At 48.7% G+C, this 15886-nt stretch overlaps 1 protein-coding gene across 1 annotated transcript; it reads right to left on the bottom strand.

Moving 5' to 3' along the window:
• Positions 1-2813: 2813 nt before the first annotated feature.
• ITPRIPL2 (ITPRIP like 2) lies at positions 2814-9266 on the bottom strand. The gene has a single exon (XM_031687559.2). It carries the CDS (start codon positions 8750-8752, stop codon positions 7154-7156), a length of 1599 nt encoding a protein of 532 aa, XP_031543419.1. The 5' UTR covers positions 8753-9266; the 3' UTR covers positions 2814-7153.
• Positions 9267-15886: the final 6620 nt, after the last annotated feature.

The raw sequence follows: 15886 nt of genomic DNA on the forward strand, positions 1-15886 counted from the left end.
TTCAGCAAGCAGTAGAAGCATCTCTGCCACGTGTAGGAAGGGCTCAGACTTCTCAGTCGGTGTACTGGGTCTGGGTTTAGTGAGAGGATGCCGAAATGCATTTTGAAAACATGGAAGTGGAGATCCCTGCCAATTAGACTGCTTTTGAAAATCAGTTATTTATCAGAAAAAAATAATTAATCATTACAAACCCTATACTTAACACATGGAGCAGTATTTCCAGCGCAGTTCCTTGCCATACAAGACCCTGAGGCCTCATCTCCAAATGCCTCAAGCGTTTTTCTCCATGGAAAACGTTTTAATGGTTTCATTTTGATAAGAATCAACAGCCACTCATCAGAGGCTTAGCTCTTAATTCGAGGAGACCAATGATTAAATAAACCATAAAGATAAAAATCTTTTAATGAGATAAGGTCTTTAAAGGCTTTTAGTTTGAGTCTGGTACACAGTGGGACTTCTAGTGTGTTCTCTCCTGGCTTCATTGGAAAGTGACTTGATGGACTGTAATTATTCTTAAGTGCTGGCTCAAAGTCACCGCGTCTAAGATGGGGGAGGGGGGAGAAATTGAGACAAAGTGTGGGCAAAGCCATTGAATATTCATGAAAAGAGACAGTATTTTATGAATACAGTATAGGATGTATGTTCTCTCCAGGCTAGAAGATGAAAAAAATGAGGAAACCTTTGCTCTGAATATAGAGGCTTTTCTTTGCTGAGAAGTTTCAGGGTGACACTGATGACTTCTGTTTTACTAAAAAAAATTTTTTTGTAATTGTTTTCACATCCCTGGGGTTGTAGGAAAGGGGAACCGCTAGCAGGATTAAATCCTGTGTCCGCATAGCAATGTTTCTCCTTGGATTCTGTCCTGGGATTTTATTCTCACACCATCACTGCCACCGCTTCAGCTGCCTGTCTCTGACACAAAGCAAACCTCACACAGACCAGCTGGTGGTTCCACAGCATCTACTGAAAGGCAGAAGGCCATCTGATCTGAGTCTGTGGTTCACAACCCTGGCTGCATGCTAGAATTGTCCATGGAACTGTAAATGGTACCAAAGCCAGAGAGGGCCAAGTTCAAAAGTGACTCTGCCATTCCCTTCTAAGGTGGATCGCCAGCGTCTTGGAGATCAGTTCAGACTTCCACTGTGGTTCACAGCTTTGCCATCAAAGTGTGGCCCCTGGATCAGCGGCATTGCCTGCATCTGTCAGAAAGGCAGAACCTTGGGTGACACCCCAACCTGAGGAATCAGAACTTGCGTTCAAATGAGATGCCCAGGTGGTCTGCAAACTCCAGGTTGAGAAGCTCTGACTTCCAGAACCCCTGTGCCCTGGTGCCTTCCTTCCTCTCCCACCTCATCCTCTGCCACTGAAGCCTCCTCCCTCCTGCCCACCCCCACTTTCCAGCCAAACTGACTGCTCCTTTCACCTGTGTTTGTGCTTTCCTCTCCAGCCCAACTCCCTTCGCTTAGCGAATTCTTACCTCTCTCCTGGATGTCAACTGAGACGTCACTTCTTGCGAGCAGCCCTCCCTGATGCCCCTGAACTGCATGAGGTGTCCCTCTTCTGTGCTTCCTCACCTTTCCCCCACCTAGCACCCACCACATTGTGCGGAAATTACTTTTTATTTTTAATTGATCTTTTTCTGTTTTTTGTGGGGGGAGTATTTAGGTTTATTTTAATTTTAGTTATTTATCTTTAATGGAGGTACTGGGGATAGAACCCAGGACCTCATGCATGCTAAGCACATACTTTACCCCTGAACTATATACCCTCCCCCTAGAAATGACTTCTTTAATTGCCTGCCTCTCATACCAGTTTGCCAGCTCGTAAGAGAGACCGTATCTGTCTCGGTCACCCCTGTGTGCCCTCAATGCCTGGGGACAGAAGATACTCAAGAATTGTTGAAAATTAAACGCAATGTGCCCCACCACACCTTTCCCCTGGGGTAACTGTTTAATCAGCCAGTAGCTGCAGGTTTCCCTACCCATCTGCCTGGCTCCAAGGCTTTGAAGAATCCTACATGGCCTCCAAGATTCTATCTCTCACTAAGGCTGGTGGTTTTTCATATTAGCAAATGTTTACCATTTGGAGAGGGCCCCGGAGGCCTAAGAGATTTCTGGGCAAAATTCTTGAGCTATAAATTAGCCACAGGCCAAGACTTGAGTTGTATTTGGGGTAGTGTGTGAGAGTGGGGGGTGGAGGGGAGGGTTGGAGGTGGGAGGCAGAGGAGGGGCAGGGCCAGAAGGTTCTCGGTTAGAAAAAGACTTGAAGGTAGGACCCTAGGCTGCCTACAGAACTAGGAACTGGCATAATGAACTCTCACCTCTGTACGGCACCAATTCTGTACAACGATCCCAGCCTTGCTGTGTCGAACAAGACTCCCATACACCCCGACCCTGAAAGTTGTGGAAGGAACCACAAGCCAGTGCAGCCCCAGGCCCGCCCTCCAGGAAGATGAGAGCACCCCCCCCCCAAAACCTGATGTTCAGTCCAGAGGTTTTGACAAGTTCCTTTATTAATAAAGCAAAGTATGAAAGAACAAGGTCCCCAAATGACCCATATGATTAAAAGTGCAAATTTACTCCAACCTGAAATAGAAAACAAATGGCTGGCCTCGACTGTTTGGGCCATGGAAATGTGGTGTGATTAAAACGCCTTTTTAATCACACAACTGTAGCAGCTGAATCATGTTTGATTACCTCTTTGGTCTCTGTTATTGGAATAAAACATAGACTATGACTGCAGCCGATAGACTGTATCATAGTACACAGTTTGGGGTTGGAATACACACTAAAAATAACAATAAACTAAGAGGAATGTTTTAAAGTCAAGTGACTGAATCAAGGCACTTTTTTTTTTTAAAGAAAAAGGTGCTAAAAGTTTTCCTGAATGTCTGATAATTCAATACTTCAAAAACCAGGTTATACATAATTTAGCTGCATATTTTTGTCTATTCTGTCTGCATAGATATCTCATATATCTTCATCCTCTCTCAATTTATACTTGCTTTATCTCCAGCAAATCATGTGCTACATAGGTTAAAAAAAACCACCACAACAACAAAAACAGTAGTGTCTAAGAAACACACATGCAATTTAAAAAAAAATTAACAAATGCCACGATAACACTGAAGTTTCTTCCTTCTCCAGGGCTACTGGAAACGTTCATTTTTCCCACCGCTGGGGAGGGAGGTCATAACCTTCCTCCATGTGGACACGAGAAGTTAAGTCTTCATCAAGGTCAAAAGCCACATTTTACAGAAAAAGTGACTTACTCCACGAGGTTAAAAGAGACACTCTGGAAGGTTATTAGGTTAATTCCTTCAGAATGCTGGGATGTCAATTTTGGTGGGAGCCACGGAGTCAGAAAGTGATAGAAACATCTGGTCAGAACAGTACTCTTGGCAGCGGGGATGGGCACAAAGCCTAAAAAGCTGGGTCCAGAGACCAGCACCGATGTTCTGGTGTTACGACCACCAACCACCATTGCTAAGACACGGGCTAGGCAACGACTGAAAAAAAATACTAACTAATTTAAAACTAAGAATGAAACACAAATAGAGAAGAAACAAGTTATTCTGCAATCCTTCCTGATTACTCATCTGCAAACTCTGACAGAGCCAAGGAATTTAGCCCCAGCTCACCAGGAAGGAAATGCCAAGGACTGGCCCCCAGTGGTTTGATGTAAGATCTGACTCCTCGGCTCCAGGGTGGAGAATATTCCTGGGACCAAGAGCTCAGTGTCATCTGTGGCCATGTTAATTTTGGGGGTTTGTTTCTACAATAAAGGTTAGCTCTGAGACATAAAGAAGACCTGAAGTATGACACCCCCTGCCATGTATAACAATATCATACCCATAACAACAAATATGACCTTTATACATACTTGAGGGCTCACTGTAAGGCAGGAGTCGCAAACTGGTAGCCCCCAGTCTCAACCAAATGTCATGTTTGGCCCACATGGTGTTTTGGACATTTTTTAAAATTATGTTGTTTAAAAATCAGAAAGTTTCACTTTTTTAAAAAATGCTGATTTTTAAAATTTCCAGCCCCACTCGACACCTTTTCCTCCCACATGGAGCTGAGCAACAGCTGCCCCTAAGACGGGCACATTCCTCCCCCCCACAACCCGCCCCTTCCCTATTTACCTCCCGACCTCACTCTGCAGGCTGCTGAGTTTGCGACTCCTGGTTTGAAAGAGCACATATCTAAAAACATGTTTCCTAACCCAAACCTCTCTCGCACCCTCGTACAATCTTCACCCCATCTCTCCACCTGTCCATCTCTTCCTTCCACGTCCATCTTAAGTCCTTCTTCCTGAAATCTTCAGACTTCTCTTGGTTTGCTCACCTTCTCCCTTCTTTCAGCTTCAGTTTCATTTTGCAAAAAAACATCTCCTCTCAGCCCACGAGCATTCCAGGATGGCTCCCAAAGGCTGGTCCGTGGGAGTTCCTGAAGGGTTGTCTCAAGGCAAAATGGCTGAGTCATCTTCCCAAAACATTTTCTTCGGGCACTGGCTGGACAATTAATCTTCTTTTTTAAAAATCATGAACAGTTTTGAGCTTTCTTGTATGAATATTGTATGAGAATATTTGCATATATGAATCTCCAGTACCAAGTATACACTGAAAATGTGTACATTTCAGATCAAGGATATGATGGAGCCCCTAATAAAATACATAATTGAGCTTAACTTAAGTGCCTTGGGCAGCCATCATAGCTGGCTACAAAGCCGTATTATTTCATTTGTACACAGTACATGTTTTGGATTACTAAACATTGATCAAAATTGATCGAAATCTCTAAGTTTTTGGTTACCATGTTCAGCATGGCATTTAAATAAAATATTAATATTTTAAAAATTCACAAACACAATGCCCCATTAATTAAAAAAATAAAATTTAAAAATCTTGAGGATGGATGAGGCTTTGGGTAACTAACCCTAAAAAAACCAAATGAACAAAGAAACTACAAGAACAGTATGTTACCAGATTCAAACTTCAAAATGCTATTCAAATAAAAAAAAGAAAAAAGAAAACTATCAACTCAGCTAGAGATATTTGGAAAATTCAGCTTTTAAAGTTTTATAATCCCTCCAGTAGCCTCGCTTTTCCTCACTCCCACTACAGAGGAAATTATAGCTGAGTATGGAAATATTATAAATATATATTTATATAAAGATCTACTTACTCTTGGCATTTATTTTAAAAAGTAATTTAAAAAAACACTGTGCAGTTTATATCTTTGCAGGAAGTTGGCAGACTGATCCCTTTGCTAAATGCAGTACCTTATGACCTAACACTGACCTCAAAAGCTAAGAATGACTTTGTGGTGTCAAGGGGAAATGTCCCCAAAACAACCTCAAAGGGACAGCACAACGTTTGCAACTGTTTCTCTTACAGTCCAAGGATGCGAAAGACATATGAAATCTCTGCAGCTCTGCTGAGAAGAATTCCCTATAAATCGTTTATTCACAACAGTTTCCCCCACAGTGGCCAAGTGGGTCCCCTGAAGAATGTTTTAAGAGTTCCCTCAAAGTAGCTCAGAAATTAAACAATGGCCCTATTCAGTGGCTACTTCTATCTTCCAAGTTTTACCTTTAAGAGTCTCTGTTTAAAAAAAAAAAAAAAAGACCCAAAGTATAAAAGAAAAGTCCCAAAGTACATCACTGGGGCTGGCTGTATTTTCTATTTGGCAGACAATGACCATTCCAAACTTTGAGTTTCAAGTCGACTGACGCAGTTGAGGGCTGTTAGAAATTTGGGCGGGCAAGAAGGGATTTCAGAACTGGCTAGCTGCAAAATCCACCCAGCCTAGTGATATTTACGCCCAAAGAGAAGAAAGAGCAGACATCTGACAAGGGCTGTCTCCCTCCATCTCTCCTCTGCTGTCCTTCTCTGTTGACCGACTGGGAAATAACTGATCTTCAAGCACAATGCCCAAGATACTGAACTCAAAGTCGAAATGCTTTGCAAGACTTGTGCTGAACCAACCACTCCTTAGGGCCACTTAAAAGCCCGCTTGGGCAATGGGAGCAAAACTTCCCAACCACAAAGGATCACTGAGCATTGACTGGGAGCTCTAACTGCAGCCGGGCACTTCCTTATCTCGTTAAACTTGGAAAGAAATCCCCATGCAAAGGAGTTTGCTGAGAAGACTTCAAAAAAAAAAGAAGTTTCTGTCTCCAGCCAGCAGCAAGCCCTGGCAACACACCTTGCTAGGTAGAGTGAAATACATCTTTCTTGAGACCCAACATGTTTTATGCCCTCACCAGTGTTGTCTGAAATATGCAGCTTGTTGCCACTCTGCACTGTGCCTGGCTTATAGGAGGCACTCAATGAATGGGCATGGACTGGTACCCATCCCTGTGTGCCTGGAGGGATGTTCAGCAGGCCTGCTCGTCAAGCCTGCACTCTTCTTAATAGTTAATGTAACTGGCCTCCCTTTCAGATGCAACACTTGGCACAAGCGATTACCACAAAACGAAAGAACTGATAGAAAGAAAGTGCTATTTGCTCTGAAAGTTTCTCTAAGCAACTCCTGACTGCCTCTCAACAGCAGTGTCTCAGTTCTTCACAATGCTGTCAAACACTTGTGATCATATCATTTAAAAACTATATATGAATATTAATGTGAATAGTGGAAACTACATTCCTCAGAACCTTAGCCCCTAGAACAGACCTTCAATTCCAGTTGTCAATAAAGATTCAGGTTTTTGTTTTTTTTTTAAAGACAATCAGGAACCCAGGACCTACCAAGTAGTTGTGTCAGAAAACCACTCGCTTCTTTAAATTTGGGGGCCAGAGAGATCTGTGTCTAAACTTCCCTAGCAGTTAGTTCTGGCTTCCCTTACTGGACTTCCCTAAAAGCTGGATCCCTCTGCAGAATCATTCCACACAAACCAACATTTGGATCGACTCTTAGCTGCTGACGTTGGACGTCTGGCCCAGGAAGATGCCATAACTATACTGGATTGTCGAGCCAGGAGTGATGTTTAAACATCACTGAAGCCACCAAATGTCACCCTCTGAGCTTTCCAACACCTTTTGCAGCTCATTTCCTTGCTTTGAACTGGCTTCATTGACACCCCCTACCCCCCACCCGGTGGGTGAAGGAGGTTTCAGGAGCTCTAGGCCGGGTAAGGGCGATGTCAGGGTTTATGGTTCATCTTCAGGGAACCCCTGGGTGCGCTGGCTCCGGGGTGGGGGACACCTGGCAAGGTAGCGGGGACCCCCATAGGCCCGGAGAAGCTGCGGCAGCCTTCGCCACGTGGACAGCAAGCGCGCCGCCGCGAGCTCCCGGGCGTGCCTGTCGAAAGCAGCCAGGAGGTCAACTGGGCCAGCTTCACGCAGGACCTTGGGCAGCGGGCCCACCTCAGCAGCTGCCCCGCCAGGGCCCAGGACGCAGTGGAAGAGTGTTCGGCGTTGAAGCAGGCAGCCCCTAAGGAACTGCACGAGCTCTTCCAAGCGCTCGCCCAGGTGTGCCTCCTCCCAGCCTTGTGCAGGAGCCCCCTCGCGCAGCAGCACCGCCAGCAGCACCGTCTTGAGCACGTATGAGGACAGGATGCGTCCCCACTGGGTGGCGGCCGTCGGGTCCAGCCCTCGGGCACCCAGGTCTCGAAGAGCTTTAAGCAACTGCAGACACTTGAGGTAGCAGGCACCTGGAGGGGCCCTTTCCTGCAGCCAGCTTAGCAGCTTCTGCTCCTGGCGCGCGGTGTTCACGCCCCATAGCGCATCCCCGCGCAGACCTCCTGGGAGCTCCGACAGGGGCCCGACGGGCGAGGGTGGCGGTGGTGGTGCCACCAGGAAGACGCTGTCGCCCAAATGGACAGCAGGGATGAGACGCACGGCCATGGAAAGGCGGCAGCAGCCGTAATCGGTGCGGCAGGGCAGGATGTGAAGGGTGGGAGGCTGCTCCAGGCCACCCGGGGTCAGGCTGACCCGACAACGCCCCTCCAGGCTGTAGCGCACGGTGGCCAGGGAGCGCTGCAGGTGCGACTGGAACCAGCGCAGCACCAGTGTGGCCGAGAGATGGCGCCGCCCACGCACATCCACGCAGAAGCCGTCGGCGAAGGTTTTGCAGTCCCGGAGCCACTGGCCTCCGGAGGCTCCCGGCGGTGCCTTGAGTGCGCACACAAAGCAGCCGTGGAAGGCTGGCGCCAGCTCGGGCTCAGCGCCCAGGCTCCGGGGCTCCAGCGCCACCAGGGGCGGGAGGCGCAGCGGCACAAGCACGTCGAAGCCGTCGGGCCGGCGGATTTTATGCTGCTCGTAGGCGCTGCCCACCTGGATAAAGTCTCCGCGGAAGGCCAAGGCCAGCGCCCCTCCGGGGATGGGACCTGGGGACCCCCGAGCGCGGCCAGCCCGCACCAGCTCGCCCACGATCCGGCTCACGTGCGCCTTGCTGTGGCCCAGCACGTGCGGCGACAGGCGCACCTCATGCTCGTAGTAACTCTCCAGCAGGATGTCGAGGCTGGGCTCTGGGAAGTGTCTAGGAGAGAAGGCGGAGTGGCCCCCCAGGCGGGGGGTCCCGGGCAGGAAGCGCTGTCGAACAGTTTGGCGACAGCGCAGGAGGATGTAGCCGAGAAGGAGCAGGACTGCCACCTTGAGCAGCGGGAAGCCGCCATCCGCGCCGTCGGGCGGTTCGACCCGGGCGCCCCCGCTTCCCCGCAGGACATGGTAGAGGCACACGAGGGCGGTGCAGAGGCCGGTCACCAGGGGCCAGAAGACTCGCAGATTGAGGGTGTAGTGCACAGACATTCCGGGCGCCCGGGACAGCGGCGGCCGAGCAGCCCAGGGCGCGAGCCCCGGCTGCGCCTCCGACCCAGCATGCGCGCAGCGCCCGGGCAGCCCCGCTGTCCCGGTCCCCTTCGCCTCCGGGGCGGCTCCCCCGTCGCAGGGCCGGGGGAAGCCGCCCTCCAGCTCGGCCTCCTTTCCCAGCTCAAGTGTTCCTTCCAGCTGCGGCCCGCCCTGCACGCCCCGGCTCCCGGCCGCGCCCTGCGCGCTGCGTCCGGCCTCCGGCCCTCCCCGCCCGGCGCCCCGGCGCCCCGGCACGCTGCTGGCGGCCGCCTCCGGTCCGGCCCGCTCGCCTGCTACCCCGGGCCGCCCTCCTGGTGCAGTGGGCCCCCGGGGTACCCCGCCGCTCCCCTCCGCGCTTGTTCCCGTTACTCGGTCCGGGGAGTTTCCTCTTCCGAGGGGAGGCGAGGCCGCGCCAGCTAGCGGAGAGGAAATGCCGAAGTCTGGAGCCGAGCGCCGAGCCGGCGGGCGGGGTCGGCCCTCTCCCGGGCCTCCGCCTTAAAGCGACGCGGGGCGACGGGAGGGACTTCAGGACGCGCTTGCGACTGGCCTCCCGCGGGCCACCCCCACCGTCCCTCCCCAAGGGCAGAACTAGGAAGGCCCTGATTGCGGGGCGGTGGCCTCGTCCCGGGAGCTTCTGGACTTGTGTTCACACAAAGTTACACAAGGAAGTTGAAAGGAGGGGAAGAGAGCGCACGAAGAGACTGTACCTGCCCCGCAACGCGCCCCCCACCCCCGCAAGTCGTGGTAGCGTGGCAAGTCCTGGAAAAGAAGCGGCCCCCGCCACTGTGCCGCTGTCCTTTGGTCAAACCAACACTCACCGAGCACCTACTATGTGCCAGGCAGGAGACGAGGTGCTGGGGAAACAGCAAGTTGACAAAATAGACCGGGTTTCTGCCCTTCGAAAAGCTTACAGCCCTTTTAAAGAAGGAAACCGAAAGAGAAGGGATCTCATAGCAGACAATGCTCTGAAAGAAACAAAACTGTGTGCAGAAGGGAGAAGCTGGAGGCTGGAGGCTCTCTGTGGGGTGACTGTTGGCTTGCAACCTGAATAAGGAGGAGCCAGCCTTGGAGTAACAATAACAGGCTTTACAAAGACCTACTGTGTGCTAACCATGCATACTCCTCAGTTCCTCCTATGAAAGGGACGCTATTATTTTCCCCATTTTTCAGATGAAACAGGCACAGGCAGGTTCAGTCCTTGCCTAAGGTCACACAGCTTTTAGCAGAGCTGGGCCTTGAACACAGGCATCTGGCTCCAGAGAAGGAGAGGGTGGGAACTGGGTAGTTTCCTTCCTCAACTGCTGGGAATTTGTGTCCTTTGGACCTACACTGGGACCTCAATCGAGGAAGCTTTGTTATTTTTTTCATAATAGGGAGCAACTCCCTGAAATTATGGGCATTTATTTAATTATCTGGATTTAAATAATTAGCTTTAGTTATTTACATTCATTGTACCTTCCGTGCTCCCACCACCAATTAAGGAGAGCAAGGGAAAATGCGTTGAAAATATCAGAACCCAAATGCCATCTAGGAATCAGGACTCAGAGGATGGCCCCTGGCTTAAGCACCAAGATTACTCCCAGGAAAGCCTCTCCGAGTTAAGCAGACATGCATTCAAATCCCCATCTCCGCGACTATTAACTATGAACTCAGAGTCTGTTAGTCAGGATTCTTTGGGTTACAAGTGACAGAAACACAGCTTAAAAAGCACTTACTGTGTCATGTTAACTGAGACATCTCTGGGGGTCCTACTTCAGTGTGGCTGGACTTAGGTACGCTCAATCCACTTCTTAGCTTTCTTCTAAGTGGGCTGCACTCTCTGCCAGGCTCTCTCTGTAGGCCCCTGCCTGCTCTAGCCTCATGTTATCCTCAGTGTACAGGAAAAGAGAGCTTTGCTTGCCTAAAAGTTGCAGCAGATGTCGTGCCAAGGGGTAACCTTGGGTCATGCTTAAAGTGACTAAGTAAAAAGAATGCACTGATTAGCCTGGCCTGTGTGTGCTATGGACTGAAGTGTGTCCCCTCAAAATTCTTATGTTGAAGCCCTAACCCCTCAGTGTGACTGTATTTGGATACGGGACTTTTAGCAAATAAAGTTGATAGAGGTCATAAGGGTGAGGCCTTACTCCAACAGGACTGGTGTTCTTGTAAGAAAAGGGAGAGAGGGAGAAAGAGAGATCTCCACGTGCACCAAGGAAGCGCCTGTGAGGACAAAGTGAGGAGGTGACCTTCTAAAGGTCAGGAAGAGAGTCCTCAGCAGAAACTGGACCCTCCTGGACCTTGATCTTGGACTTTCCAGCCTCCAGAACTGTGAGAAAATAAATTTCTGTTCTTAAAGCCGCTCAGTCTGTGGTATTTGTTATTTGCAGCCCCAGCTGACTTGTAGAGTTGGGTACCCAACCCTGGAACCAGGAGGTGGGGTGAGTCCTGCCCTAACCATGGGGACTGTGGGAGGGGTGTCCCCCAAGAAAAGTCAAGGTGCTGTGCTGGAAGGAGGAGGATGGGGGTTTTTAGCGTTTGAAAACAATAATTGGCCACCACATTGGGGTATGTCTCTTAACCTCGCTTTACTTCAATCACCCATCTGTAAAATGGGAGTAATACTAACAAGGTAACTTATTTTTCCCCCTATCTTCAACCACGTGAAGACGGGCAATGCTCTAGATCAGGGGTCAGCAAATGTTTTTTGGTAAAGGGCCAGGGAGTAAAGGCTTGCGGGCGCAACCACTCAGTCTGCTGCTGTGGCCTGAAGGCAGCCGTAACAAAGCACGTGCTGCAAACTGGGTGGCTTAAAACAATGGAAATTCATTCCATTTATTGGAGGCTCCTTCCTGGCCTCTTCCAGCTTCTCACGGCTCCAGGTGTGCCTGGGCTTGTGGCTGCATCCCTTTTACCCCTGCCTCCCTCTTCTCCTCCGTGTCTGTATCTTCTCCTTTTCCACCTCTTATAAACACACCTGTCATTGGATTTAGGGCCCTTGGGGTTAATACCAGTGATCCCCTCTGGAGATCTTAATTCCATCTGCAAAGTCCCTGTTTTCCAAGTTAAGTTCACAGTCACAAATTCCATGGACACATCTCTGGGGGGAGCCACCTTCCGTAAATGATATATATTGTATTTCTCCTACTGTTTTTCCTTCCTGTAATCAGTTTCCATAGCTCATTTCCCCCAGGGTTCAAGGTACAGGACCTCAGAACTTTGCACTTGGAAAAATCCACTGTATACGTCAGAGCAAACACAAAATCATGTATTCATTCACTTCTTACCCAGCATCCCATAGGCCAGGCAGCGGGGAAGGTGAAGGGACAGAGGGGGCTGGGTGCTCACAGACTAAAACGCCACCCAGTGGGGGTGGATTCCGAACCCTGCCACTGTTGCATCGACTTCTGGTAATTATTTCATTAAAAATCTCCTATAATGTTTAATATTTGACAGAGGCCACTCCTGCTTTTTTTCTAATGGCTCAACAAATACATACACACACCCTTCCCAGCATCTCTGATATCCCAGAGGTGTGTCCCTTGGAGGAAGAATGGTAACACTGGAGAGGGGAAAAGAGAAAGAGGCGGCGACTGATTTCCCACCGGAGGCCCAGGGAAGGCTCTCGAGAAGGGACGTCTGACCACGCTTTGAAGGATGGGAAAGGACAGCAGGTTTGATAGCATGTATTTTCCCCACAGACATTTTTGCCGCATAACTAATTGGCTTTAAGGCAATGTTGCTGTCAAAAGATAAAATAATGATACATAAAAGAGGGGCATTAAAAAGGACATAATGAAACATGAGAAATAAATAACAAAACTAAAAAGGCTTTTTTGGAAAATACAAAAACATTTGAACACATGCAAAATGTATATCGTTTCATGGCAATACTGCACAAGTAATTGATTTTATTTTGCAGGGTTGCACCCAGGTACTTATCTTCCAAGTCTTTCATTCATAGTATTTTGCAGATTTTTTTTTTTTTGCTTATAATTTGTCTCAGGGTTCAGCATTGCACTTTTCCTTTTTCACTAAAATTTCTTCCTTAAGAGAGGCATCAGCTTCCAAATGCTAAGATGCATACTTGTACCTGAACTTTGTGTCGCTGTTGGGAAAGCTGTATTTTGGGGGCAGACTGTCACGTATCTGCTGATAGACGTTCCAAAGTTCTATGGGAGGTGTCGGTTCCACTCTGTGACTTCAACTCACTGAAGGATTTATAAACTGATATGTTCCCATTTTCTAGCACAGTATGCAGTCTGGCTTATGCTTTCTTATTTCGCACTTTCAGTGAGTTTTATCACTGTATTTTCTATCAAGTCTATATATATGTAGTTGTTATCATCCACAATTTTAAGACCACCATGCCTACCCATCACTTACAGATCATCAAGAGAGTTAAGGTTGACGGAATATAAAAATGGAAGTCCTGTGTCAATGAAGAAATGAAACCAAACTGTCAACCAGTTATTTTATCTTTTACAGCAAAACCGCCTCACGGTCAGTCAGTTATGCAGCAAAAATGCTTGTGACGAGGATGTCTGTGCAAAGATGCTTGTGGTGCAAGTCCCTGGAACCGTTCCGGGAGAAACTGTGTGTGCCTCTGGTTGCAGCCCTGCCCTTGTGGTGTCTCCCGAAATGCTCAGAACCAGCCCAGTGAGGTTGAGGCTCTTATCCATGCCGTTTCGCATATGGGCAAAGTGAGGCAGAGAGAGGGCAAGTAATATATTCCGAGTCACACAGCTGGCAAGGCTGACTCCAGGGCTGGGCTCTTCAACCCTCTGCTTCACTCCCTTTCACACTGTAAAGGGTTTTCTAGCCACACCTCATTTTATGGTACGTTGCTTCATTGTCCTTCACCTGTACTATGTTTTCTACAGGGTGAAAGATTTGTGACCACCCTGCAAGCAAATCTGCTGGTGCCGTATTTTTTTCAACAGCGTTTGCTTACTTCATGTCTGTGGGTCACGTTTTGGTAATTCGCACAATATTTTGTATTTATTCATTATTACTATATTTGTTATGGTGATCTGTGATCCATGGTCTTTGACGTTACTACTTTGACTCACCAAAGGCTCAGATGATGATTAGCATTTCTTAGCAACAAAGTATTTTTCAATTAAGGTGTGTACTTTTTTTTTTTTGACATAATGCCATTGCATAGTTAATAGACTACAGCATGGTGTAAACACAACTTTCACATGCACTGGGAAACCAAAAACATTCATGTGACTTACTATTGTGATGCTGCAGGGGTCTGGAACCAAACCTGTAACACCTCCTGGATGTGCCTGTATAGCACGGAAAGGGCACATTCTGGGAAGGCAGGTTCATTTATGTTTGTCTCTATCTCCCTAACCAGGTGATGAGGTTCTTGGAGTCAAGGGCTTTGCCATAGTCATCTTGGTATCCCCATCACTCAACCTCATGTCTGGTACTTTATAGAGCTTTACGGAAAGAAAGAGGGGAGGGAGGGAGAGAGGAAATGGGGGAGGGAGGGAGGAAGCAAGGAAGAAGGAAGGATATTTCGACCCACAGAAATTCAGGGAGACCATTCCAGGTAGTGGACACAAAGTGTGCAAGTGTTAGAGGAGCGTGTAACAGTTGGGGGAACGGGATGTCGGACTGCTGTTATGAAGTCTGGAGTTTGTGAATGGACACTGCGGGTTTCACCGGCCATCCACTCTAGCCTTCTTCCAACAAGCCTTCCACAGGCAGCTCTGTCTTAGGGACACAGGCAGTGGCTCCCTCGGTGACCCAGTTCTGCTGTGTGACCTAGGTATCTTTTCTGGAATTTGAGCTCAGAGTCCTTTCCTGCAGCTTTCCCAGTGATTCTCAAAGCATCTGTGATAAATGATCTGGTGCTGTTTCTTTAAAACTTCCCTGTGAAATCAATAAAAAATATTTTTAAAAAATGGCACAACATTGTAAAATGATTATAAATCAATAAAAAAATGTTAAAAAAAAAAAAAAAGACTTCCCTGTGGGTTCTCCTGTGCATAACTATTACACAGCTCATGTCATGCAACTCAGAATGCCCACACTGGTCGATCCTCTCCTCAGAAAGATGCCCCCATCAGCCACTTTTGTAAATGTCACAGCAATGTCAAGTTGATGCAGATGTGTCTAAACACTTACTCTCAGGACCAGGGCAGCCAGTAGCAAGGGAGCCTGACTTCCAGCTTTGCCAACAGTGCCACTCAGTCCGGGGAGGGGGTGACCAAGAGACCCAAACTTATCTTCTCTCCTGAGGAGTCTGAATGGGACACAGAAGCCGGGAGGAAGCAGGATTCAGAATTAAGCTGAAACCATAAATAAAGGGAAGGATGGAATAGATGGAGGCCTTGAGGAAGCAGAAACCATTGCAGGTGCGAGGAGGGTGGGAAGAAGCCAGGAAAGCAAAGCAGCTGACCCACAGATGGTGGAGGTCAGAGCTGATCGTTGGGGCACTACTGCTGCTGGTGCCCAGAAGACATTCCAGGCCCCCTTCCTGTTTCATGAGCAGCTGTCCCAGTTCCCCGTGGACCCTAATAGTAATCCCCACTGGGATCTGAGAGCAAATGAGCGTGTCTCTCCCCTGCACCCCAGACTCGGAGGTGGGGAGGGTGTCTAGCCTGGTTCCCTAGAAAACCTGAGCACAGCTGGTATATGAACGTGTTATTGGAGGTGCAAACCCACGGAAGCAAGAGTGAGGGCAGAGGGGATGAAGCAGGGGAGGAAGGGGGACACGTGCAATACGGCGTGTGACAGAGGTGGCCACGGCACTTCTACAAACACAGCTGGCTCCCCGGTCACCAAGGAGGCAGCACAAAGCCTCTTCATCTCTAAATGGCTGAGGAGAAAAAGGGCGGACAATCGAACTGATGGCTCCCTCCCATCTCCTGCCCCTCATCTGTCAAAGTACATGCAGGGCACTAACCGGTTGCACTCCCCACCGTGTCCTGGGCCTGATAGAGAAGGCAGGGTCTCTGCAGGTCCAGGCCGATCTGAGCACACGCGGGCAGGCTCTCCTCAGTTGGCACCATGCAGAGGAAGGCCTTGGTTGGTGGCAGTGACAGAACTGGCTCTTTCTAATAGTGAGAATGGAACAAGTCATGGCTAGGACCGCACTGGGCA

Source organism: Vicugna pacos, chromosome 18 (genome assembly GCF_048564905.1).
Source record: "Vicugna pacos chromosome 18, VicPac4, whole genome shotgun sequence".
Classification (NCBI taxonomy): domain Eukaryota; kingdom Metazoa; phylum Chordata; class Mammalia; order Artiodactyla; family Camelidae; genus Vicugna; species Vicugna pacos.

Coding starts and splice junctions, on each gene's coding strand:
- ITPRIPL2 (XM_031687559.2), bottom strand. CDS start 8,752: ATGTCTGTGCACTACACCCTCAATCTGCGAGTCTTCTGGCCCCTGGTG.